Genomic DNA, 27,737 nt, shown 5'->3' on the forward strand with positions numbered 1-27,737 from the left:
AGCCAGGTCCGGCGAGGAAACGTGTCAGCCCAATCACCGCGGCGAGAATCTCCATCATCCAATCGAAAGGAGGCACGAGAGGCGGGCTAAAAGGGTCGCGTGCGCACGCGCAGACGGGAGCAGGGTCCCTGGTGCTGTGGCGGTGTGGTTGACTAGGGTGCTACCCGGAGTCGTGTGGCCCTTGAAAACCCCGCGTATCCACCGCTGCCTCCTCCGGTTCTCGCCATGTTCCTCACTCGGTCCGAGTACGACAGGTTCGTACGGCGGGAAGCTGCAGGGTCTGGATTACGGTGGGCGGGCCCGGGGCCCGGGCCGCGGCCTTGGTTCTGCAGTGTCATGGGGCGCTCCGGGAACCCAAGTCTGGCGGGACCCGGGGAATCTGGTTCCCGAGGCGCCGGGCGGGACTCCCCAAGCTGGACTGGAGCGGATCGGGCGCACTTGTCCTGCCGCTGAGTCACCGCTAGTCCTGACTCCCTGGGGTTTGTGTTTGGGGCAGGCGGTGGAGAGGGGTCTGGACTCCGACCTTTAACCTGGAGGAGGATTAGGGGGGTCACCAGCTCTGCGTTCATCTTTTCAAGCTAAGTATGACTGCTTAAAAAAAAAAAAAAAAGGTGAAATGAGGTGCCTTGAATAAAAAGCCACCAGAGACTATTGAATGAGTTTGTGGAGGAAGACATGCTGTGCTCTACATTTTTGTCTTTTCAAAAGCGTGAAGGCAGTTTCAGCTGTGCCGGGTACATTGCCTGCAGTCAGAAGAGTTGTAATATGCTGATTCCATTGGAAACCCCCCCCCCCCCCAAGTTAAAAGCGTTATTGTAGTGTTCTGTTGAAAGCCAGATGTTTTGCAAAGTCAAAGCTGTGTGATTGTGTTTATTAAAACAATCATTATTAAAAACAAAAAAACTTTCAGGTCTTGGAAATGCTAGCTCATACTGCTATAAATGCTGTAGACATTTTAACTTTCAGTTTCTGTTTTGATTAGTTTTGCAAGCTAAATTAACTTCCTTTAAAAGTTAGGGAAAGCAGACATTTTCTTTGTTCCAGGCTGTCTGAGAAATTGCTGGTAAGTATATATTGATCCTGTCAGAATTGTAGCACCTGGGATGGCCTCTTTCATCCTTTTGCTGATTCATAGAAGATATATGTGAAGTTTTAAAACTACTTCCTGCTGACAAGTAAAATGGTATTGCAGAGAATCATCCTTAGGTGATAAAATTTTGAGAAAATTGTGATCCTCGTTCGAAAGGCTTTATTATTAAGTTTTGCTCATTTATTTCTATGTATTAGTTGCTCTATGCACTTTTTTTTTTCTTTTGTGTCTGCTCATGACTGAATAGGTACAGGTCTTCGGCAAATGTCGAGCTTTTGCTCTGTGCAAGGCACTCACTGTTCAGGGTGCTGGTTTTACGGCAGTGAGCAAAGTCAAGGTCCTTACTCCCCTGTTTAGAAGAGTAACTAGTATGAGAGAGAAGATGCCATCGGAGGAGTCTAAGAGCGTCAGAAGTTCTGATGGGAGGTTGTATTCATTGTTAGGGCTGGGGAGCACTTCACAAAGAAGCTGATAATTCAAATGGGTCCGGAGAAAGTAGAATCTTAATAAATCAAGACCAGGAGAGCCAACCACTTTGTCGGATAATAAAATATGGACAAAGGAGGGCCAGTGGAAAGGCATAATGCATATTTGAAAAAAGTCCAGTCTGGTTATCACAGATGTATGATGCATATTATGGGGCTAGTGGATGATACAGAAAACTGGGATGATGCCAGATACTGATGGCTTTAATAGAATGTTAAGGATTTGGGTCTCTGTAGGCAACTGTGTGCTATTAACTTTTTTTCTTTTTCATCTTTTTAAAAAACGAATTAAAAAATTGGGGCGGGGGAGTGCGTGTACTTTGTATATGCCTGGTGTTCTTTGAGGCCAGGAGAGGGTGTTGGATCTCCTGAACTGGAGTAACAGATGGTTTTTAGCCACAGTGTCAGTGCTGGGAATCAAATCAGACTCTTCCTCTGGAAGCCCCTGGAAGCCCCTAGCCATCTCTCCAGCTCCCTTCTTGGTCTTTGTTGTTACTTTTTAAAGACAAGGTATCATTTATAGCCCTGGGTGACTGAGCACTAACTGGCCAGCCCAGGCTGGCCTTGAATTTGTGGCATCCCTTCTGCCTGGGTGTTCTGAGTTCTGGGCTTATACTCACTCACGAGCCACTGTGTCAGGCTTTAATGTTTTCTTTAAAAAGTTGCCTCATCACAATTGTTTTTATAAAGATTAACCGATGGGATTAGAAGAACAGGTCACCAGTTAGGAGGCTATTACAATAGTTAGGTAAAGGGTAACAAGGACGTGGAGATGGAAGTGATGTTACCTTAGAGGAGGAGTTGACAGGAGTGTATGGCAGCGTGTGGTAGGAGAAAGGAGAGAGTAGGGAGTAGTGAGTCAGATCATTCAGAACATTCGGTCCTAGAGCTTTTGACCCCCGTTTTCTGTCCGTGATTTTTAGACTGTTCTTCAGAACCTTGGACTTCCTTCTGATCGGGTTTAGTGATATTGATTGAGGATCAAATGAGGAACTGGGTAGTGAGATTCTCTCCACTTGTCATTTAGTGAGAAGAATTGTCAGCAACACTGTAGTAGAGGAGTTGAAAGCTTGGTCTCTGTAAGTAAGAAGTCGTGAACTCTGATTCCAGTTCTGCTGCTTTCATGCCAAGTAGCTTTGAGCAATTTATTTGAACACACACACACACACACACACACACACACACACACACACACACACAAAATTTCTTTTGAAGAAAAAGTGTAAAAGTTTTGGTTAAAATTTGAGAACACAGTGCTGTATGCATACTGTTGAGAAGTTTAGAATTCATAAACTAAGGATTGCCATCATTTGATCATTTGTATTCATTCATTCAAACATTTTTTAATTAAATGTAATTAATTAATTTTTAAATGGTGATTGTGTGGGGGAAGCTTCTATAGCTAACAGTATGTTAGTGCCTCTTCTCCACAGGGGTCACCAACACTGGTGTAAACAAGAGGGGCATACTAGAGAGTAAACTAGTCTGGCCTGTAATTGGCATGAGTATCTGTTTAGTAAGGAAACTAGACAGGCTTTAGTAACTGTATGGTTCTTAGTCTGTTAATACAATATCTCATAGGCAGAGAAATGTACTTTTAACTGACTCTTACAAAAATAGCACCATCAAATGCACATAATGGGAAGAAAGGAAAGGGGAAAAATGACATTTTCTTGGAAATGGCCTGATAGCTTTGGGGCATGAATTTATCAAAGGATTGGTAGGTTGGCTCAGAGTTCATTCAGGTTGATTCAGGTCACCTGCTTTCGTTTGAACAGTTTGGTTAAGATTTTGGTTAGTCTTGGGAGTAGGGGAGAGGTATTCTCTGAGTAGATTTGAGTGCCTTGAAAACACCAAAAGACCGAAAGGCTTGCTGTGGGCAGAGTGATGGGCAACTTGCACATCCCCCAGCCAGTCTGATGTAGTTGTCAAGGAACTTCGTTCCACTGTCTGTATACTTCTGACAATTTCTAATACCGTTTTTGTTTTGTTTTGTTTTTTGTTCTTTAATTGCAGGGGTGTGAATACTTTTTCTCCTGAAGGAAGATTATTTCAAGTGGAATATGCCATTGAGGCTATCAAGGTATTGTAGCAAAGTCAAGGTTTGGAAATTTCTTTAACAGCCCTCACACGTTGATTGCTAGAAGGACATTTGGGAGAAGTGTGTTTGGGCCATTTTTTTTTTTTTTTAGAAAATATTCTTACATTTCTTTAACCAACTACTATTTTTATAACAGCTTTAATTAATACTATTTCTGAGGTCCATTTTGAACAGATAACTGCTTCATAATTATGTGAGTTTTTTCCTTCGGTGAGAATGGAGGGACGCATTTTTGTTTCATATCTTGACTTTAAAGAGGAATGTAGAAGTCCAGCGTTAGCTCGTGTGTGTGTGTGTGTGTGTGTGTGTGTGTGTGTGTGTGTGTGTGTGTGTGAGAGAGAGAGAGAGAGAGAGAGAGAGAGAGAGAGAGAGAGAGAGAGAGAGAGAGAGAGAGAGAGAGAGCGAGCGAGCAGGCATGTCTGGGCCAAAGGTTGATGCTGGCTGTCCTCAGGTGCTCTGCCTTATTTTGATACAGGGTCTCTCACTGAACCTGGAGCTCTGATCGGCTAGACTAGCCAGACTGACAACCTCAGACCTTCTTTCTCTACTGTCCCAGTGCTAGGATTACAGGGGTATGCTTCCTGCACTGGTTCTGGGACTCAGACTCTGGTCTTCAGTGCGTGAGTGGCAAACACTGCCAACTACGTCATCTCTTCGGGCCCTGTTGCCTTCTATATTTTGTTTTCTTGAGCAAATCATATAACTGATCACCTGCAGTTTTCTTGGTAAAATTGTGAATTTGTGGTAGATAATGGGGACTAAAAGGAGGTGTGTCCTGTAATCTAGAAACAAAATCAAATGTAAAGGGCTGAGAGTATAGCTTGGTTGGTGGAGTGCTTGCCTTGCATGCAATCTCTAGACAGACAGACAGACACACACACACCCAAACATGTAGTTCACACTAGTATTCTCAACATTAGAAGGCTACCTGTACCTGAAGTTAGAACTACATATGTTGAATTATGAATAATTAAATAGCTTTTCCTTTGGTAGATAGTTAAGAGGCTGTTAGAAAACCAGGGTTGTAGGAAACATGAACATCTGTAATCTTTGAATGAAGTATTGAAAAGGAATGCTTCGAAGAGAGAAAGAAAGAGATGTCCTGGTCCCAAACTAGGAATTGTGCTTTGGTCTCTGGGGTAGCTCTACACAGTAGGTCCAGTTCCTCTAACGAGGACTGGGGACCACGGGAGTGGTTTGTCTCTTAACCACGTGCCTGCGTCGTCTTGCTGTCACCAGCAGTGTCTGTCTCGTCCCTTCTGGTTATATGGTTCTAGTACCGTAATGCTGTCTCACCAAACGGCTCCTCACTGGTGAAAGTGCTTGCCACCAAGCCTGCCACCTCAGTCCCCAAGTCGCACGTGGTGTAAGGAAGGATCTGAGTCCCTCAGGTTGTCCTTTGTCCTTACAGTTGCCCCGCACACACTTGTATTTGCACACAAACATGACACATAAATATGATTAAAAACATTTTTTAAGAGATAGCTCATTTTGTTGGAAACAGTTCATAATGGAAAACTATTAACTTTCTGGAGTCTCTCCAGCCTTCTGGAGTTTCCTTCCATGGGGCTTAGTTTGCCTTTGAACCACGTACTTCTCTTTCTGACCATCTATGCTCTGTATTGAATGAGTATGAAGTGCTGAGCTATCAGAATTCAAACTGTAGTATTAATTTGTGCTTCATCGCGACAACAGTTCTGCTTAAGGCCAAGAGCTGTCCTGCTTTAAAAGCTCTTTAGGGCTAGTAAGCTTTAGGTTATCTAGAGATAATGAGATGGTATTTGATCTCTGTAATCTTAGCTGGGCTAGATAGTAATGTAGCCTATAGTAGTAAGACCCAACCATTATGAAAATTCAGGTGCTTTGGAGTTTAAATAACCTGCTTGTTGCTTGTTGCTTTGGCGTCTTCTGAGAAGCCAGTGAGAAGGCAATTTGGTTGCTGTATGGCTTGGATAGCATGAGCAGACCTAGAGAGTGGGGTTGTGAAGGTAGCTCACTCAAGATGTTTGCCATGTAAGCCGAGGACCTGAGTCTGGGACCACAGCACCTACATGAATAGCCCTTTGCACGTGCACATCAGGAGAATGACTAATAATTCTGGCTAGAAGTGATGAATCATTTGGAGGTACTTTATAAATAATGCAGGGTGGGATATAACCAGCAGTGGTAGGGAATGTACTGTTAGAATAGGTTTCTCAAACCTGTGGTAACATCAAAGTTATCATCTTAAGCATCTGACACTGGTTGCATTGCTGAGTTATATTCAAGGAATAGTATACAGACGCAGTTCAGAGGTACCCTTGTCTTCTCTGCCTTTCCTCAGTCTACAAAGGTGGCTAGGAGGAGAAATTTAGGCAGAATTAGAGTATAAAGATACATTGGAGAGTATAAGTGAAAAAGATCTTGAATTTTGACACTGTGTGTGTGTGTGTGTGTGTGTGTGTGTGTGTGTGTGTGTTTACACATGTATACACAATCTGGCGTGTATGAAGTTAGTGGACAACTTCTGGAAGTTGTTTCTCCTTTTACCATCAGATACAGGAATTGAATTCTGGTTGTTAAGCTTGTGTGAAAGGGTCTTTTACCTGCTGAGTCATCTTGCTGGCCCTTGATGTATTTTATAAAATAGCTTGTCTCAGAAATATTGGCTTATTATCATTATTATTATTATTATTATTAAATTGGAATCCAAATTGAGTAGACTGACAATATGTGTTTGTGCTGTGAAAGCAGGTTTTCTACATGATTGAACTGAATAACTTTCCTGTGTGGGGGCCTTCTGGTGTGGCCACTACTGGTTGGATGCCAGTAGCACTTACCCACACAATTCTGTAGACTTTGTTGAATGTTGGTGGGGGGCAAGAGAGCCCCCATTTGAGAGTTGCTCTACTAGAAAAAATTAAAAGTATATGGGAATTTGGCTCCGTCTTGTGCAGTTGAGGATTCAGGATCCTCAATAAACAATTACAAGTAGGTGCTGTGGATGGATGTAGTCAGTGGTAGAGTGCTTGCCCAGCAGATGAGAGGCCCTAGGTTCAGTCTGTGCCCAAATTTAAAAATTATGGCAATTAGGGAACACATAAGTCTTATATTTAATTTTCTGGGCAATGGATTCATATTTATTATTACTGTTATTATTTTAATTTTTCAGGGCATGCACCTATGTAGTTTTAGAGTCCAAGGTAAAATGGCTCTATGAATTGTGCAATAAGAATATCAGTCCCTTAGGCTTGTACATCTGTTCTCAGTTTCCCAGAGGCAGCACTTTAAACCCTTTTTTCTTTTTTAGATTAATTTTATTTTTTTATGTGTATGGGTGTTTTTACTTGCATGTATTTATACCATGTGTGTGCAGTACTTTTAGAAGCCAGAAGAGGACACCAGATCTCTTGAAATTGTAATTATAGATGTCTATGAACCACCTACCATGAGGGTGCTGCCCACTGAACCTGAGTCCTCTTCAAGAGCAGCAGTGTTCTTACCCGCTGAGCCTTCTGTAGAGCCCACTTCAGCTCTTTTATTTGATCATGTTCTTGCCACCCACCATATATTTAGAACACAGGCATTGTTAGACATTATCCACACATTTTTCATTATTGAAGATAGACTTCTGCAATTTTCTGTGTATCTGTTCTCTGCCCAACCACAGTTGCCTAGAGGGTTAGTAATAGTGAATACAACCCTCCCAATAGATATCTTACGCAAAGCAATTTCTGTAAAATTAATGAACAGTTGTATTAATAAAACTGTTCAAAATGGTTGAGCCATTTTGTGTTCTGTGATTATTTTTTCATTCCTGTGGCCTTTACTCCCTGCCTCCTCAAATAGGGTTTTATGTATCTCAGGCTATCTTCAAACTCAGTGCCCCTCAAACTTCTGATCCTCCTGTCTTTAACTCCTGGGTGCTAGGACTGCCTGGGCCCTAGGATCCGGTTTATGTGGTGCTAGAGTGCATGTTAGGCACTCTATCACTTGAGCTATATCTCAGCTTTTCTTTTGAGCTAGGGTTTCACTATGTAGCCTAGGCTGCCTGGGACTGGTATCTTCCTCCCTTCATCTTCCGAACAGCTAGAATAAGAGGCGAGGATCACCAAACCTGATCTGAACATTTCTTTCTTAAGTGATAGAGCAGTAGCTATGAGAAAACCTTGTCCATAGTATTGACCTATGGTTTTTCTTTCTCATGAATCATTTTTTTTTCTGTTTGATAAAATTATGGTAGTTTTGTGTGGGAATTATAGTTCTGATATATTTCTTAGTGTGAATTTTTGCCAGATTGTAAAAACTACTGCTCTAGAGAGAAGTGCTCATTTCAATATGTTTCTGGCTCCTGCCTTTGAGATCTAAGTAGGGAAATAGCTTGAGATTCTTAATATTGACTTCATATATTTCTACTTACTTACTTGGTTTTCAGTAATAATACTCTACCCTTTGACTAGGCTTAGAGCTCCTTGATCCAAAGACTGCTTTACCTTTTCCATACAATAAATCTAGGGTCTTTTGCATGAACAGTGGGGAGAGAAGCTATTGGCGAAATTATTAAGGCCACTCCACGTAGTTAAAAGGAAGATTTATTTAGTGGGTAACTTACAAATGAAGGGATAGGTAGGTTGTGGGGTCTGGGGAAGGTGTGTAGCAGTCCAGCGGTGTTCTCTGGAGCTCTGCTCAGTCAACCTCCACCATCTAGGGTCCAGGATAGAGAGGGCACTTGCCCATCCAGATCTCAGGTCTCCAGGCACCTCCCTTGTAGGCGTGACAGGCAAAGTAAAGATTAATAGAAATGGGCTAAATAAAAGAGTAAGAGCTAGACAATGGTAGGCCTGAGCTAATGGCCAAGCAGTTTAAATAATGTAAGAGTCTGTGTGTTTATTTTATAAGTGGGCTCTGGGACTGGCGGGACTTGGTGGCGGGAGCTGGAGAGAAATTCTCCAGCAACAAGAAGCCATTTCGCTTTTCAAAATAAAGAAGGTAGCCTGGGATCAGTTTCTTCTTTCATTTCTGGCAGTACTGGGGAATGGATTCATGGTCTATAGTGTGTATTCTACCATTAATCAATAGCTTCAGTTCCCCTTTAGTTTTAGTTTTGGTTTAAGACAGAATCTAGCTGAGTGTGGTGGAGCATGCCTTTAATCCCTGCAGTTAGGAGGCAGAGGCAGGTAGTGCTCTGAGTTTGAGGCCAGCCTGGTCTACAGGGAGTTCCAGGACAGCCAGGGCTAAACAGAGAAACCCTGTCTCAAAAAAAATGAAAACAAAGAAACAGAATCTCACTAAATTGTACAAGCTGGCCTTGGACTCAGTGTGTAGCTTAGGCAAACCCTGAACAAATGACCCTGTTTACTCAGCCTTCCCAGTAGTTGGGATTATAGGCCTGAGCCACCAAACTTAGCTGGAGTCTGCTTAAAGCAGACATTAAATTGTTTTGCATCTTTTGGCTCTCCCTTTTTGTCCACATGCAGAGACCCTAGTCACCTACATCTCCTTCCCAGAAGTACCCATGGTAAAAATCAGGTTAATTACCACTTTCTTTCAAGCACTAGAATTTTATTACTATTTTCCCATTTTTTTTTTTGTCCTAGTGGGTTTGTGTCTGTTTTAGAAGGCCTTTATTATATTCACAGATTTGAGGAAGAAGTAGAGCTTATATGTTCAGTCTGCATCCTTAGTAAGAAGTAAGGGCATTCTCTAGTTACAGAAGAGTTTTTGGCAATCTTCTATAGTTTCACAGGTATCCTTTGTTTAAAAAAAGGGGGTAGTTAGCCGGGCGGTGGTGGCGCACGCCTTTAATCCCAGCACTCGGGAGGCAGAGCCAGGTGGATCTCTGTGAGTTCCAGGACAGCCTGGGCTACCAAGTGAGTTCCAGGAAAGGCACAAAGCTACACAGAGAAATCCTGTCTCGAAAAACAAAAAACAAAACAAAACAAAAAAGGGAGGGGGGTAGTGGTGGTGGTAATGAAAGACTAAGGCAGGGGAATCATAATTGTGAGTCTGGCATCGACAACCCTATCTTAAAACCAAAACTAACGGCCGGGCGGTGGTGGCGCACGCCTTTAATCCCAGCACTCGGGAGGCAGAGCCAGGCGGATCTCTGTGAGTTCGAGGCCAGCCTGGGCTACCAAGTGAGCTCCAGGAAAGGCGCAAAGCCACGCAGAGAAACCCTGTCTCCAAAAACCAAAAAAAAAAAAAAAAAAAAAACAAAACTAATTGACTAAAATGAAATAAGAAGCTGGTATACATTTAATAATACTTCTAAATAAAGTTAGAATTGTATACATTTGAGAGTAATATATATGTATGAGACATGACGTACTCATTAATAATGATTGTCAACTTCACAGGATCTAGAACCACTGCAAAGGCAAGCCTCTGGAGTTTCACAAAAAATTATGAGGGAGGTGGCAGTCTGTGGGCTTTGGCCTTGCACTTCATAAAAAGAGAGGACTTGCTGAACACTGGCAGTCATTGCTCTCTTTCCTGACGGTGTCTGCAGTGTGACCAGCAGCCTCCTGTTCCTGTCCCCATGCCTTCCCCACTGCATGGACTGTACCCTCCATCTGTGAGCAGACAAACCCTTCCTCCTCCCCACTGCATGGACTGTACCCTCCATCTGTGAGCAGACCCTTCCTCCTCCCCACTGCATGGACTGTACCCTCCATCTGTGAGCAGACCCTTCCTCCTCCCCACTGCATGGACTGTACCCTCCATCTGTGAGCAGACCCTTCCTCCTCCCCACTGCATGGACTGTACCCTCCATCTGTGAGCAGACCCTTCCTCCTCCCCCACTGCATGGACTGTACCCTCCATCTGTGAGCAGACAAACCCTTCCTCCTCCCCACTGCATGGACTGTACCCTCCATCTGTGAGCCAGACAAACCCTTCCTCCTCCCCACTGCATGGACTGTACCCTCCATCTGTGAGCAGACAAACCCTTCCTCCTCCCCCACTGCATGGACTGTACCCTCATCTGTGAGCAGACAAACCCTTCCTCCTCCCCACTGCATGGACTGTACCCTCATCTGTGAGCAGACAAACCCTTCCTCCTTTGCTTCATGTTGCTGCTTTTTCAGAAATACTTTGACAACATTCAGTCTAAAGACATGTTAAACTCGAGGCAGTGATGGCCCATGTCTTTAATCCCAGCACTCAGGAGGCAGAGGCTGGTGAATCTCTTTGAGTTCAAGGCTAGCCTGGTCTACAGAGTGAGTTCCATGACAGCCAGAGCTGTTACAGAGAGTAACCCTGTCTCCAAAAACAAAAACAAACAAAGGCATGTCAAACATGCTCTGTGTGTGGATTCATGGAGGAGCTAGAAAGACGGTTCAGCGGTGAAGAGCTCTTACTGCTCTTTCAGAGTTCAGTTCCCAATACTCATGTTGGGTGGCTCAAACTGCCTGTAGTTCTAGGCCTTGGGCATCGGATGCCTTCTTGTGGCCTCTGCAGGCATCCTCACTAAGTGCACGCACACGCGCACGCCATTGTTTTATAGAACTAAGAAGATACAATGGGAATCCAGGGGATAAAGAAAGTGTGGTCTTAGGAGGCTTTATGAGTAGTGGGTAAATTTGGAGAGGCAGAAGGAAGAATATATTCCACAGGAGACAGCTTTAGGAAGGGTACTGTGTTACTGATAATATGCCTTGAGGGTTGAGCACTTACGGGTTTGTCATTTAATAGTGATAAAGTTGGAGGTGAAAGGTTATGATTATGAGAAGCTCATTTGGTTTTTCACTTACAGGCAATACAGAGTATCAGTTCTTGAGAGAAATATACTGAAAATAGCATTTTTAAAAATCTGTATCAATAAAAGATATATTCAGATCAAGAGACTAAGGATGAGACAGAGGTGTGGAGTGTGGCTCATGATTTGGGAGGCAGAAGCAAGCCTGATCTACATAACAAATTTCATTTCGGCTAGAGTTACATGATGAGGCCTTTTCTCAAAGGAGAGAGGTGTGGGGAGGCTATATGACAGGAAAACACTTGTTTATTATGTGGTAGGCTACGCTTTCTTGATGCAGCTATTGTGACTGTCTTCATTTTGCAGACAGAAAATTGAGGCACATAGTGATGAGGTATGGGGGGTGACTGGTGATATGGAGGTGAAGAGGTGAACTGACTGTATTGTAGACTGCTGGTGACTTGGATTAAGCTAGTATTTTACTATGCTTATTGAGCATGGTGGTCCTTTCTCTTCCCACTCTTTTTTCCTCTTTTTCTTTTCCAGAGATGACATGGGTTCGGGGAGTATAACCTATTGGACAGACCAATATAGATAGTAGAGGTAAAAGCCACGAATTCCAGGAAAAAACAGAGATTAGACCAAAAAACTAACAAACTATGATTAGAACTTTAGAATTCTCCCTCCCAGTATTAGTGTTAACATACATCATTTTTCAGATGTGTTCAGACCTTATTGGATACCCCACCCCATTTTTGGTACTGGGACTGAACCCAGAGCCTTACTCCTTCAAGGTAAGCACTCTGCCATGGAGCTTCCCTTGTTCCCCCAAGTCCCAGACTTCCTCTTCTACAGTACAGAATTCTGTAAATGCCTTTGCTATTCACAGAACAGTATAGTGTTTATTAGGCGCTCTCTGTTCTTCCTGTGCCCTAGATATGGATGACTGAGCTGCTTGTGAAGGAGTGCAGGGATTTCTTTGAGCTGTGCGTTGTAACCGCAGCATGCCTTTTGTTTGTTTGTTTGTTTGTTTTAGCTTGGTTCTACGGCCATTGGCATCCAGACATCAGAGGGTGTGTGTCTAGCTGTGGAGAAGAGAATTACCTCCCCACTAATGGAGCCTAGCAGCATTGAGAAAATTGTCGAGATTGATGCACATATAGGTAAGTAATAGGCGGGAGCTACTATAGGATCTGGCATGGGTTAATTATCTTCTGTGATCCAAGGGAGGTTCACATGGTAAATGGCTTATCTTCTGATTTGCTGTTATTTTCAAGGCAGGAGGCCAGTGTACATAAATTTAGGCAGTAGAGAGCAGTCTCAGGACTTACTATGCTTAACCTACTACCAGAAATTCTTTTCATCTTCAGATTTGCTGTATTTTACATTTTGCAGTGCTTGGAATTGAACCCAGATACTCTCAAATGCTAGGCAAACATTCTATCGCTGAACTAAAACCCAGCCTTTGGCAAATACGATGATATTTAAATACATAAAGATTGGCTCCTAGTCTAGTTCCTGAGATGGCCATGTTACCCTGGTAGTAAGCTAGCTGGAGCCGAGCTAGTGTGGAAAGTTGTAATGTCCACTGAGAAACAGTAATTCTCAAAGATCTTTGGAGAGTTTAAGGTTCAGAGTGTTACAAGAATCATACAAACTTTGACCAAATCAACCCTATTCCCGTGTGTTAGACTTAATTGTTTTTCTCCTGGCCCCCTTCTTAATTGTTTTTCTCCTTCTTTCTCTGGTCTTTAGTATAATTTTCTTGCTTTGGCTCTTGACAATGTAGCATTTAAAGATGTGTACTTTTACATTTTACTGCTTTGTGTTATAGTTGGCTATCCAGATTTGCTTATCTTATTTACTCAACTCAATTAATACAACATTTGCAAAATAATTAATTGCTTAAAGGCCATAAGAACTAAATGCCACGGTAACTGTGGGAACTTAGTATTTTCTTTCATAGCTAGAGAAGCAGATTCTACAATTAGAACATTATGTCTGCTGTATCTCAGGTCAACTGTCTTTTGGAGGTAGGTCAATGTCACGTCATTCAAAGGTATATAGACAGGAGGCAGACATGGTACTTGTCCCCAGGAACAGGCGGTCTTATTTGTGGTGGTGCACAGTGTATGCTGGGGTGGAAAGGAGGAAAAAGAGTTTTGTCTGGGTTCGGTGGTCGTGGGTCTTAGTTTTTTTAGTTACTTTTTCTACACTGTGACCAGATATCTGACGGTTTAAGAGAAGGAACCTTTCTTTTGGCCCACTCATAGTTTCAGAGGGTTCCCTGTCATTGTGGTGAAAACATTGTGGATATCTATGTTCGCATCGTAGATCTGGAGTAGAGAAAAGAGTACTGTGATGGTCCCTGGCTTTCTCTTTTATTCATTTTATTCTACCTATGGTACTAGCCCAGTTACTCACACTCTAATGGGTCTTCCCCATTTAGTTAATCCTTTGGAAACGCCCCCAACACACCAAGAGGTATTGTCTCTGTCTCCCCTATGATTCTAAAGCCTGTCAGTAGAAAGTGAAGATTAACCATCATGGTTGAGCTTGCCAAGCCTGGCACTGTAATTCCAGCTGCTGGGAGGCTGACAGCAAGACTTCAGAGTTTCACAACTTCCCTAGCAGTCTAGGAAAGACTCTGTTACAAAATAAAAAATAAAAATAGGGCTGGAGATGGATGTAGCTTAGTGGAGGAACATGTGCTTTAGCATGTATAGGACCTTAAAAGCAAAGCTCTCTGCTACAAAATATTAGGGGCATAAATATTTTAGCATGATTGGGAAGTAAACTGTGTGGCAAGAGATGAGTCTGGAAGTCAGAGAATAGAAAGTCCCCCCCGCCAATCCTGCTAAAGGGCTTGGACTTTGCATTGCTAGGAAGGGATCCCAACAGTGAGACACTGCCATCCCAGCAGAATTTTAGAATATTCTCATGACAGTTTCTGAAGGTAGGTTGATGGGGCAACCTGAGAATGGAGGCAGGGGAGTCAACAGTTAAGAACATTTTTAGTGTAGCCAGGCAGTGGTAAGAACATTTTTAGTGTAGCCAGGCAGTGGTGGCGCACACCTTTAATCCCAGCACTCAGGAGGCAGAGGCAAGTGGGTCTCTGAGTTTGAGGCCAGCTTGGTTTATAAAGTGTGTTCCATGACAGACAGAGCTGTTACACAGACAAACCCTCTTGAAAAACTTAAAAAAAAAAAAAAAAAAAAAAAAAAAGGCCCCTATGTAAGAATTACATGTAAATTCATAAAACGTTTTACAAAAAAAAAAAAAAAAAAAAAAAAAGGAAAAGAAAGAAATTTAATAGTTCAAATATTTGAATATTTGGTCATCAGTCAAATTATGAAATTCTTCAACCAAGGCAGTGGCCAAAAGAGAACTTGGGATCTGATTGGTTGTGAAGGCCAAGGAAGACAAGGGCTTCCACAAGGGAAGTGGGTTGAAACAGTGGTATCCAACTAGATGGACTGACAGTCATTTGACTTTGTAGGTCTGACGCTTTGGAGAGAAACCCGGCCTGAGACTGAGATTTGAATCATGGCATATAAGTAGCAATTACAGCCATTAGTAATCTTGGCACATTCAGCCATTAGGCAGCTTTCTAAAATAACAAGTTGCTTTGTTGGAGTAGGGAACTGAAGAGGCTCTTGATGTTTTCCCGAGGTCTTCTGCTGCAGTCCCTAGGGAGATAGTTTCTTCTTGGGCTTGGCTGTAGGGTTTGCTTTGCTCAGAAGTGCATCATGGGGCCAGCAAGGTGTCACAGTGGTTAAAGGCACTTTCTGAATAAACCTGGGGACTGGGGTTCCATCCCTGGAACTCATGTAAAGGTTGTTCTGACCTCTCCGTGTGTACTGGGACATTGCACCCACTCTCACACACACTATTCACATACACACAGATAGGCCAATAAACAATGAAATAGATGTTAAGTGCATCGTGCTCTGTAACATTTACTAAGGGGATTCTTTGGCTGCAGTATGTGGACATTCATGTTTGTCTGGCTTACTATCTGGACTTCACTGTCAGCATGGTTGGTTTTCTGTTTGTGTGATCATTATACCTATATTCGGTGGTCATCATTTCCCATTTATTCTGTTGGGTTGATTGCTGTGAGATTGTTGCCATGGTTCCAGGCCAGATTTCCAGTATTTACTGAGTGGATGAAAAGTTCTAGAAGGTTTTTGGCCGATCGGTCACTGTTGCTTTTACATTACAGGTTGTGCCATGAGTGGGCTAATTGCTGATGCTAAAACTTTAATTGATAAAGCCAGAGTGGAGACACAGGTAAAATCAGCATCTTCTCTGCTTTTTACTGATGCATGCACTCCTTCTTTAATGATGATAGAGCTACCTGGGTTACATTGCAGGTGTCTGTGTTGCTATTAGACATGGCTCTTGGGAGTATTTTGGGTCGATTCTCCTGCTACAACTCTCGGGACTTAGGACTTAGCTCTCCAGACATTGCAGCTTAAAGCAGGCTCTAGTCAGTAAAGCCTACAGTCTCTTGCTTCTTTCAGGTTGACCTTACATAAAGCATGCACTGTATCCCCTGATTGGCTTTCTGTGGAGCATTGTGGTGGAATGTGGTCATAGTAAAAGGCCTTTTCTGCCAGGCTTATAAAATTGTTCTCATCTGGTAAACAATGATTTGTACCAAGTGACATTTTAAGAATGGTGATTTTCTTTAATAAAAGAACAACAACAACAACAACAATAAAACTACAGACAAATCCATGGGTATCTGGTTTGATTGTAGCAGTGATTGCTGCAAGGTAGAAATTTTTGCACTTACTCGCACGCTTGTTCTCCATTTAACATAAACTTAACAGGATAAGATGAGTACTTAAGGAAAACTGACACTTGGTTACTAACATTGACTTCGTTAGAAGGCTAAACTTGCCGCTTTACTTTAGATGTTAAGCCTAGTTTTCAAGGGTAGCAGCCTCTAAGTCATCTTATTTCCAGAGCTTATCTGTGTGCACATGCATGTGCTCGCTCACTCTGTCCTCTTCTCCCCTTCATTTTCCCCTGCCCCCTCTTGAGACACATTCTTTCTGTGACCAGCCCAGACTGGCCTTGAACTCATGATCCTTCTGATTGCGTGGATCATGGGCATATACCGTAACACCTGGCAATCAGAGCTGTTCCTCTTTGATATAGTCCAGAGTATTCAGTGGCTAGTATTAATCAAGAAGAAAGTGTTGATCTGGGCAGGTGATCTGTCTGTAATCCTAGTCCTTGGGAGGACTGCAAGTTCTAAGTCTGTCTGTGGTAGATAGTGAGACCCTGTCTTGGAAACAGAAAGAGGCATGCGAGCCTTGCTTTCACTTGGTAGAGAGGTGGTGAACTGTTGAGTTTCCTGCTTCCCAGGAAGCAGTATCACTCTTTGCCCTTTTTCTAGAACCATTGGTTCACCTATAATGAGACAATGACGGTGGAGAGTGTGACCCAGGCTGTGTCCAATCTGGCTTTGCAGTTTGGAGAAGAAGATGCAGATCCAGGCGCCATGGTGAGTTAGTTCAGATGCTTGTGTTGAGCCTGCTTGCTATTCTGTAGGACTGAAAGGGTCTGCCCTCTGCACATGTTTTCCTAGGCTCTCGTTCTCATTATTTGTAGCCTCTTCTAAATGAATTCTTTTTGGTTCTAGTCTCGTCCCTTTGGAGTAGCATTATTGTTTGGAGGAGTTGATGAGAAAGGACCCCAGCTGTAAGTACCATTCTTTTCCCCCCTGCTTTGGGAGTGTGTGTGTGTGTGGGGGGGGGTGATTATTGTGATTTGCAGTGTGGTCTACTGAAGAGCTGCAAAGAGTTAGAGCTATAGCTCAGTAAGAGTGCTTGCCTAGTAGACACAGAGCTCTGGGTGTCAGCCCACCACCACGCAAAGCCAGTGTGCTGGAGCACGCCTACATTCCTAGGACTCTGAAGGTGTAGGCACAGGGATACATTTAAGCTTGTCCTTGGCTACAGTAAGTTCCAGACCAGTCTTGAGCCACTCTGTTTTAAAAAGGAGAGAAACAGCTGGGTGGTGGCGCACATCTTTAATCCCAGCACTCAGGAGGCAGAGTTTGAGCTCTCCCACCCCTGGTCTACAGAGTGAGAGTTACAAGACTACATAGAAACCTTGCCTTGAAAAGCCAACTAGCCAACAACAAACAAACAAATTAATTAATTAAATTTTTAATAAGTAAAAAGGAAGAAGCAATTATTAGGAAAAAGTAGGGCTTCTGTCAGTGTTTGTGTGCTGTTTATGTGAGAATTAGAGATCCATGAAGAACCTCTGCAGAACCAATGCTAATTCTCGGAAGAATTAGAAGTTACCTTATTGCTATTACCATCTGATCTTCATTCTCACCTTGGTGTATCAAAGATAAGACTGACAATTGATAAAACTGACATAAATACCATGGTCATTCTGTTCATGTCTTAGATGTGCATAAGTGCCATGGTTATGTATACTCATTCTGTCATTCTTCTCTCCCAAAACCCTGAAGAAGTCAGTGATTTTTCTTAACCAACATTTTCTTCTTTTTTAAAATAAAATATTATTTTAAGTGAATTTTTTGGTTAGCACACAAAGTGGGTTTCATTGTGACATTTCCATGTGTACACAGATGTATATATCATTAGTAAGGACCTTTTAAAAGAACTGTTTCTCAAAACAAAAAGTCCTGCTGCGGGGTGAAACGCATAGACGTCTTTTAGTGAGGTGTTGGTGGCATAAAATGCTTCGCTCTTAACATTGTTGTCCTTTTCAGGTTCCATATGGACCCATCTGGGACCTTTGTACAGTGTGATGCTCGAGCAATTGGCTCTGCTTCAGAGGGTGCCCAGAGCTCCTTGCAAGAAGTTTACCACAAGGTAATGAACTGTGCTCACAAATGTCACCATCACTTCTTAAGTCAGTTTTTAACTCCTCTGTAATTAAAACTGTAGACCTGAAATGAAGAGTTTTGTTCTAAGTTTTGAGAGTTGTGTCACCTTGGAATCACAACCTAAAACAAGACGTGAAAATGATCTATTTATTAATGTCTGCCTCTGTCTCCTGGGTGTTGGGATTAACGGCATGCACTGCCAACCCAGTTACATGTTCGCTGGAATAGCACTTTGAGTTACCATCAAAGGTTCTCCTCTTGGGTCTAGAGAGACGGCTCAGCAGTTAAGAGTACTTACTGCTCTATCAGGACCTGAGTTCAGATCCCAGTACCTATATTTGGTGGCTTGTAAGTGCCAGTAATGCCAGCTCTAAGGGATCTGACACCCTTTTCTGGCTCCATGGGTACCCACACACACACATGAAATCATCTTTAAACAGGCCCTTTCCCTTCCTTTCACAGCTTGCCTAACTGTTTGGCACAAGAGGCCTAGCTTTCAGCCCAACTCAAATTTTGATAAACTAGACTGAGCTTTACCATTTTTAGTTTTTGATTTAAAGTGAGAGTCATGTGACTTTTCCTTTTACTGGTATCTTAGAAGTCATCACAGTTATTAATTGACCTCATTGCAGTGTTACTGCATCTTGGAATGTAGAGAAGCCCCAGAAGAGATGGGCTGTAAGCAGTCAGACACCTGCTGCATTTGTTAGCGTTAGCGTCGTCTGGGAGGCTATGGCACTCCAGAACAATTACAGCAAGAGCATCAAAGGTGACTTGCTGTGTTTCAGGGACCCTTCTTAGTAAAGTGCTTCTCTTGTAAGCATGATTCCCCAGAACCCACATGAATAAAAGCTGGAGAGCTGCCTCAGTGGTTAAGAGAACACACTGCTCTTACAGAAGACTGGAATTTGGTCCTCAGCACCCATGTCAGGTGACTCACAGCTATCTGTAACTCCAGCTCCAGGGGATCTGACACCCTTTCTTTGGCTTCTGTGGGCCTCTGCACTCTTGTGTATACCCACACAGAAGCACACATCATTAAGAAAAAGGGGGGGAGGGGGGGAGCCAGGCCTTGTAAGACAAGCTTGTAATCACAATGCTCGGGAGGCAGACAGGTAGATCACTGGGCCTCACTTGCTAGGCAGCCTAGCATACTTGGTGAATTCCAGGCCAGTGAGAGATTGGTTTCAACAATTTTAAAGGTGTCTGAGGAATAACAGAGAAGGTTGTTTTCTGACCTCCACATGCATGCACATGCAACCCTACCCCCCATGAATCTGCACACACATGAACATTCACACACAAAAGAAAAGAGAGGGAAAAAAGGTGATAATATTGAGGGTAAACCAGGCACTGATGGCGCACGCCTTTAATTCCAGCCCTCAGAGGCAGAGGCAGGTGGATCTCTGAGTTTGAGGCCAGCCTGGTCTACAGAGCGAGTTTCAGGACAGCCAGGGCTACACAGAGAAACCCTGTCTCAGATAACAAAAAAAAAACAAGAAAGAAATTGCAGTTCAAATTATTGTGAGAATTAGAAATAACACAGAGACACAAAATAATCTTCTGCTTTTAGAAAAAACGTCACCGGTAAGCTTGTTGAGCACAGGGTTGCCACAGCCTTCCAGATCTGACAAGTGCAACCAAAGAAAGCCCAGGGATGCCCTTTGCCTGGAACGCAGACCTTGCCTGTGCAGGAAATTAGGTGTCAGTCCACGTCCTAGTTGGTGTCTGTTATTCATTTATTTATTTGTGTGTGCGTGTGTCAACCTGACACACGTTAGAGCCATATGGAAAGCGGGTTTCAGTTGAGAGAATACCTCATCAGACTGGCCTCTCGGCAGGTCTGTAGGACATTTTCTTGATTGGTGGGGGAGGGTCCAGCTCACTACGGGTGGTGCCATCTCTGGGCAGGTGGTCCTGGGGTCTATAAGAAAGCAAACTGAGGAAGTCAGGAACAAGCCAGTAAGCAGCATCCTCCACAGCCTCTGCTTCTTTTCCTGCCTCGACTTCCCTCAGTGATGGAGTATGACCTGAGAATTCTAAGGTGAAATAAACCCTTTCCTTCCCAAGTTGCTTTTGGTCATGGTGTTTATCACAGCAATAGGAACTTTAAGATGGGTAAAAAAAATGAAAACTGAATCTTCTGAATCATTGGATTGCCTTTTTAGGTCGATTGGGCATTATTAGAATGTTACCCAGGTTATGTTACCTTTTAAATCAAGAAAATCAATAAACACTAGAGATGTACAGCCTTTTCCTCTTTCTCAAAGATCATTTACTATGTGAAAGTTAGTAGCTCAAAGTAGGGTATTTTTCTTCTGAATGAGTATATTCTACTTGCCATATACTTGAATATTGATATTATTATATAATGTAGTACACTATACAAATTCAGATGTAAAGTTTATTAGTACTGGCCAAGCTGCTTCTTCAGAGCGCTGGGGGAGAGGACTGAAGGAAGGGATTATGTTCACTAACAGCTCATCTCATTCTGTTCAAGTCTATGACACTGAAGGAAGCCATCAAGTCTTCACTCATCATTCTCAAACAAGTCATGGAGGAGAAGCTGAATGCCACTAACATAGAGGTACTTTCCTGCTTTCCTGTGACTTTACAGGTGTTGGGGCTCCCACTGGTAAAGACTGAGGAGATCCAGAAAGCCAATCTGAGTGCACTGTTCTTAGGTCATAAGAGCATTTGAGTAATAATTAGTGTTAGTGAGGTGCTGGGAGCCAGAGTGCAGTGAGGTTAAGAATGAAGGGGAAACAGGGTTCTTACGACTGATAACATGAGCAGGAGGCAGTACTAAAAAAACCAAAGGGAAAATTAACGTAGGAAGTCGTAAAAAGGTGAAGACAGTACACATACAGTGTTTCTAAAAGCAAAATTAACTCAGCACTGTTCTTGAGACCCCACTATATGGGCCCCAGCTTTGCTTTACGTACTATTCCAGAAGCAGGGAAAGAATGCAGGAACCCAGTCCTAGCTAAGCGTTGGGCCGTGCAGTGTAAGGAACACACAGACAGTTAAGGTGTGGGCGGAACTTCTGATGCAGTAGGAGCAGGTTTCCATGTGAACAGGTGACAGAGTAGGGCGTTAGGAAAGCATCCTGGAAGAGGCGCTGTCTGGAGGAGGGAGGCGAAGGATAACCCGGAAACGAGAATCATAGCATGGGCCGTGGGCCGGAGGACTGGGGCCGTGGGCACAGCTCAACATAGAGTGAAAAGGAAAACTCAGACAGGGTTTTTTCTTTGCTTTTCTCTTTTTGCTGGGTTGTAGAATAGAGGGGTAGCAAGTAATAAAGATTGGGAAGCACAGGTCCAATTCTGTATGATCTTCCTTAGGAGGTTCGGAGTAGATGGGAAAGATAATGATGAGTACACGTGAGGTTTGGAGTGAATGGAGACAGAGCCTGTGTTTGCTTGGGATTGCTAGGTTGTTTGCTGAGTGGGTGAGTGCTGCAGAAATGAAGGAGAATGGGCACTATTGGAGTACGAGACATTACAGATAGGAAAAAAGGAAGGAGGAGGAAATGATAGCCAGACTGCACTTAAAACTAGCTCAGGCTAGAAGAGCGGTTATCCGGAGAGACATAGTATATATGTCTATTTCTGTTTTTTAAAAAGTTTAAAACGCACTGGCTATTATAACTAATGCTATAATCACAAGTCAATATTAAACCAAATCAGCACCAACCAGGATGTTTGCTGGGTTGAGTGGTAGGATTAACCCTGAGGGAAGGTGGATTAGTTACAGATCAGCATGGGGAGTCCGGGAATCTTGTTGCTTTCATAGGCTGCCACAAAAGGGTCAAAGCTGGGTTTTAGAAACAGGTCCAAGGAATCCGAGGGACTGGCTGTCTTTGAGCAGAAGTAGGAAGGAGCTTTAATATGGTTCTAGAATTTCATGTAAGTGGGGTTACATAATGTGTGCTCCTCTGTGCCTTAATTTTGACTCAGCATAATTTTGAAGTTCACCTGGTTATATCAGTTGTCTCTTAGATTTTACTGCTGGGGGGTATTCCTTGAGCCTACTTTATACCATGTATTGCTAAGTCTTTTTTCCAAACAGAAGCTATATTCAGTATCTTGTCTCCTTACTTATTCCTTAGTCATTACCATTTATTTCTGCTTTTTATTTCTCGAGACTGACCCTTGCTGTGGTAACTCCTGCTTGTCAGTATTTCCTGACAACTCTAGAACTCTCATTTGACCATCTCATTTGTCACCCTGCTTGACAGTCCGAAATAAAAACCATTATCTTACCAGAAAAACCACTTCCCCTTCCCATATTTCTAATCCTGGTTGATAAGAACCACCATTGTGCTTGCCATTCACAGCAGAAACCTAGAAGACTTTGACCTAACCCTAACCCTCACCCTAACCCTAACCCTCCTCCTCCTCTCTTGTGGCCAGATCTAGTCTCTGCTGCCTTACAGCGAGCTGTGTTGATAGTTCTTCTCCATCCCAGTGTCTAGAGCTTTGCCTGCTTAACGGCTGCTGTATGATTGACATTTGGACCCAGATCTAATTTTTTAGTCCTTATACTCAGTCACTGAGTCACCTGACTCAGCCCAGTGCTGAGTTTATAGATGTGTTCCACCACAGCTAAGGTTCTAGACTTTTAAACTGCTGTCTACACTCTGCATCCCCTTTGTCTCAGTGGCCATCCCACCTGTCCTTACAGAAACGTCATGGTCGTGTTTGTGTGCATTTGCATATTCAGCCTGCACTTCCTCTCCTTCGTCTGTCCAGTTAATACACAACTCGAAAGTGTCCTCATTCTTGTCTCCTCCCTGGACCTTTGGGCCTCTCCTTTCCAAACACTCAGTGTTATTCTAACAGTCAGGTGACATCGAGAGCCTCTGGCATCCTTAGTAAGCGAAGAGCAGGACTTTATCTCTAGTCCTGTTTTTTAGCACCTATAACTAGCATCATAATCCCTGGATTATTGATAAAGAGAGAAAACATCTGTGCACCTGCCTCATGGAGGTTTATAAAAGTAAAGTAAAATAATAAATAGAAAATAGTCTTATTCATTATGTAAATGCATATCATTATGCGAATGATATGGGTTATTTTTACTTGCCTAGTGATGAGTAATTTCCTGAAGGCAGTGCAGGGTTCAAAACCCATTAGTGTTTTTTTACCTCCTGGTTCTATAGGATCTTTTTATTCAGAGTTTGCCCAGTTCCTGTTTTTAGCCCCTGTAAGCTTTTGGGAGGATTACCCCTGGGACATGCATGACCTCACAAAACAATCCTGTAGTCTTTTTTGTGGTTGTTTGTTTTTATTTGCATTGGTGTTTTACCATGGGTATCTGGTCCCCTGGAACTGGAGTCACAGACAGATGTGAGCTGCCATGTGGTTGCTGGGAATTGAACCCAGGTCCTCTGGAAGAGCAGTCAGTGCTCCTAACTGCTGAGCCATCTCTCTAACCCCCAATCCTATAGTCTTGATTCCATTTATTGATACTGCATCTCTGTCCTCACTGACATTGCTCAAGAAAAGATATACCTTAAGAGAAGTGGGAATTGTATTTATATTTATAGTATCGTTATAATAGAACTCATAGGCTATATGGACTAGAATACATTGCTTAATATATATTTGTAAAATATATTTGAAGTTCTTCAGACATTTTCTGTTATTGGATATATCTTTTGGGAGAATCTACTAGGCAGGCTTTGTGATGAAGGCATTTATTTTAAACTTTTCCCAGACCAGAATGTTAGATGTCTTTCCCCCCAAATTTTACTTATTTAGAAAGAATAATAATTGTAGAACTAGACTGTGCTAATTTTGTCTGCTAACTTCCAAATAAATCCTATTTCTAAATGCTGTAGAGTGGGGCTTGGAGATAGCTTAGTCAGTAAAGTACCTACAGAGATCTGATTCTGATCTTCAGAATCCATGTAAAAATGCCAGGCATTGCCGCCGTGTTTAGGAGGCAGAGAGAGGCGACTCCCTGGGGCTCACCAGCCAGCCAGCCTGAGTTCCCAGCCAGTAGAGTCCACATCTGAACAAAAACCAAGTAGATTGCATGCAGTCAAGGAACAATAGCCAAGTTTGTCCTCTGGGCCTCCATGTACACATATACCTGTTCACGTGTACAACATACACTGTGTACAGTTTTAAAATTTAAAAAGACAGAATGGAAAAAATGATATTAAAAACAAGCACAGGCCGGGCAGTGGTGGTGCATGCTTTTAGCTCCAGCACTCAGGAGGCAGAGGCAAGTGGATCTCTGTGAGTTCGAGGCCAGCCTGGTCTATAAAACGAGGTGTAGCAACGCTACACAGAGAAACCCTGTCTCGAAAATAAAAATAAAATAAAAAAAAAAAAAAAAAAAAATAAAAAAAAAAAAAAAAAAAAACAAGCACAGAGGCCTGGAAAGATGGCTCGCAGGTAAGAGTACTTACTGATCTTGCAGAGGGCCCAGGCTTGTTTCCCAGAACCCATATGATGGCTTACGACTGCCTGTAACTCCAGTTCCAGGTGATCTGACACCTTCTGGCTTCCACGAACTCCTACACACATGTTGTGCCCATAAAATCATGCAGGCCCCCACACATTGGTGTAAATTTTAAAAACAAATCCATCTTTAAGCACTGGCAAATGTGAACCTGCCCCTGTTTGTCAGGGCTGCCCTGTCCTGGGGTTTGTGCTGCGCAGAGATGATGCTGTCACTACATCTGGAGGGTAGTGCTTGTTTGGGTTTGGTGTGGCCTGCACTGCCAGTCTGGTATCGCCGATCTCAGAATGATCTCCCATTGCAGTGCTGCTGGAGTCTTCTTATCCCCTTAAACAACCTTCGCCACAGAGGCAGCTGTAGAGAAAATGTCTAACAATGATAGCTAACAGCTGTTTGGTCCTTTCTAACATTCTAAACACTTTGCATGGATTAACATTTAATCCTCACTGCTACTCTATGGATATTTAGTGTTCCCATTTTTTTTTTTTTTTTTTTGGTTTTTCGAGACAGGGTTTCTCTGCGTAGTTTTGCGCCTTTCCTGGAGCTCACTTGGTAGCCCAGGCTGGCCTCGAACTCACAGCGATCCGCCTGGCTCTGCCTCCCGAGTGCTGGGATTAAAGGCGTGCGCCACCACCGCCCGGCTTTAGTGTTCCCATTTTACAGGTGAGAACATAGAGACACGGGCTGGCCAAGTATTCCAATGTCACACAAGTTCACTTTGGAGTTTAAAAATATGCCTTAAATGTATTTCTTTGGGGCTGAAATAGTTCAGTGTTAGGGCACTTGCCTAGAGCATGTTGGACCCTAAGTAAGTTGTTTGATTCCTACATTCGTGTGTGTGTGTGTGTGTGTGTGTGTGTGTGTGTGTGTGTGTGTACGTGTACACATTTTATTTTCTATGTGTAGTATGTGCAAAGGCAGGCAGACATAGCATGGTACATTTGTAGAGGTCAGAGAACTTTTACAGTCAGTCTGTCCTTCCACAGCAGGATCTGAGGGTGAGACTCAGGCAGTAGTCAGGCTGGGTGACAGGTGTCTTCACTCCCAAGCTATCTTGTGGGCCGGACTGCACTCTAAATATACTCCTAGGGGCTGGAGAGATGGCTCAGCAGTTAAGAGCGCTGTTCTTCCAGAGGACCAGGGTTCAATTTCCACACCTACATGGCATTTCACACCCATCTGTAGTGGGATCCAATGTCCTCTTCTGGCTTGCAGGCATGCCTGCAGACAGAGCACTCATATACATAAAATACATAAATAAATCTTTAAAAAGAACCGAATTACATATTCCTATATATAATGAATAACACATACATACATATTCATTCATTCCTGAAGGAATCTAGCTGAAAGCAAACGTACTGGCGCTGTGTGGTTTGGGTTTTGGGGGAAGTTGCGGAGGGGTTTTGAGACAGGGGTTCTCTGTGTAACTTTGGTGCCTGTCCTGGAACTTGCTCTGTAGACCAGGCTGGCCTCGAACTCAGAGATCCACCTGCTTCTGTGTCTGGAGTGCTAGGATTAAAGGCGTGCGCCACCACCTCTGGGCCTGGCTCTATGTACTTTGCTGCTACTTTTGTAATGTCACTGAAGTAACTTCAAGAGGGAACAGTGGTGTCAGTTTGGGTAACTGTTAGGTGGTGGATTAACCTCAAAATAGAAAAATTGGTCAATACGAATTTTTATTTTGGAGTCAGTTATTTTAGGGACCTGCTGCCTGTCAAGGATACCCCAGGACAGCAGCTCCTAGTTCCTAAGAACAGCTGCCTCACCGGCACTCTGACCCAGCCAGGGCATCAGCGAGGAGCCCAGCCCAGCCCAGCTTACTAGACTTTCTGTTTGTCTGCAGCTCGCCACGGTGCAGCCCGGCCAGAATTTCCACATGTTCACAAAGGAGGAACTGGAGGAGGTGATCAAGGACATTTAAGGAGGAGCCATCCTCAGACATCTGTGGGACACTTTCAGTTCTCCTAATCGCCCTTAAACTTGATTTCCAGCTCTTAAGTCATGGAAAATATTCAGTATATGTGTGTTTTTTTATGATGTCTGTACATAACAGCAATTCTGAAATAAAAAATTTTAAAATATTTGTTCATAGTCTGCTCTATAATTTTAAGTGCTTAGGTTGGTAGGCCAGTGATTAGTACCCCTGGTTTGTGAGCATGACTGTTCTAAAATGAGTACAGTGGTTCTCTGTAACAGTCAGCTCCAGCGGTTGGTGCTAGCGATGAATTCAGGTTAGGCCAGCACCTCCCAGTGGTTAGTGCATGTTAATGCCACTGTCAGTCCATTGTAGTCTCGGGGTGTCTCTGGAGGAAACACACTCCTGTTGCTTCCTTTCTATGAACACACTGCTCTTTGGCCACCAGAAGACTGTCCTGGGGGCCTCCCCAAAACACTGATGAGTTAGGATAAGTCATCCCTAAGGCTATAGCTTTTCTCTGTATCTTTGTTTTTTTCTTTTTTTTGTTTTTCGAGACAGGGTTTCTCTGTGTAGCTTTGCACCTTTCCTGGATCTCACTCTGTAGACCAGGCTGGCCTTGAACTCACAAAGATCCGCCTGCCTCTGCCTCCCAAGTGCTGGGTTTAAAGGCGTGTGCCACCACTGCCCGGCCTTTTCTCTGTATCTTGATGGCCAGTCTGGGAAGGGTACCCTTTTTATGAAGTTAAGGACTATGAAAAAAACAAAAGACAAAGAAATGGTCTTGACCTCAGTAGCAATGAGAGTTATGTACCTGACTATAAGTAAGAAACTAAAATTCAGAAGTAGTTTCAGTTAGACTTTGGAATGCACTATGACCTTCCTCCACTGCTGCTGCTTTCATGAGATCCGATAAAATTAACAGGCATTCCGTTCTAGCCTCGGAAATGACCATAGGAACACTTCTAACAGATGAGGAACCTAAGGCTATGCCAGTGGACATAGAAATTCAACCGTTGGGCTGGAGAGGTGGCTCAGTGGTTAGCATCACTAAGTGCTCTTCCAGGGGACCCAGGTTTGGTTCCCAGCACCCACATGGCAGCTCACAATCATC

The 27,737-nt window shown here is 43.3% G+C and overlaps 1 protein-coding gene across 1 annotated transcript; it reads left to right on the forward strand.

The window, feature by feature from the left end:
• Positions 1–96: 96 nt before the first annotated feature.
• Positions 97–26,791, forward strand: Psma5 (proteasome 20S subunit alpha 5). The gene is made up of 9 exons (XM_006979474.4): positions 97–254; positions 3,592–3,658; positions 12,388–12,514; positions 15,577–15,644; positions 16,762–16,869; positions 17,008–17,066; positions 18,115–18,217; positions 20,732–20,818; positions 26,552–26,791. The coding sequence occupies exons 1-9, from the start codon at positions 226–228 to the stop codon at positions 26,627–26,629; spliced, it is 726 nt and encodes a 241-aa protein (XP_006979536.1). The 5' UTR covers positions 97–225; the 3' UTR covers positions 26,630–26,791.
• Positions 26,792–27,737: the final 946 nt, after the last annotated feature.

The sequence above is a fragment of the Peromyscus maniculatus genome, chromosome 6 (assembly GCF_049852395.1).
Source record: "Peromyscus maniculatus bairdii isolate BWxNUB_F1_BW_parent chromosome 6, HU_Pman_BW_mat_3.1, whole genome shotgun sequence".
NCBI classification, from domain to species: domain Eukaryota; kingdom Metazoa; phylum Chordata; class Mammalia; order Rodentia; family Cricetidae; genus Peromyscus; species Peromyscus maniculatus.

Coding starts and splice junctions, on each gene's coding strand:
- Psma5 (XM_006979474.4), top strand. CDS start 226: ATGTTCCTCACTCGGTCCGAGTACGACAG. Junction 12,515..15,576: donor CGAGATTGATGCACATATAG/GTAAGTAATAGG, acceptor TTTACATTACAG/GTTGTGCCATGAGTGGGCTA. Junction 17,067..18,114: donor GATGAGAAAGGACCCCAGCT/GTAAGTACCATT, acceptor TGTCCTTTTCAG/GTTCCATATGGACCCATCTG.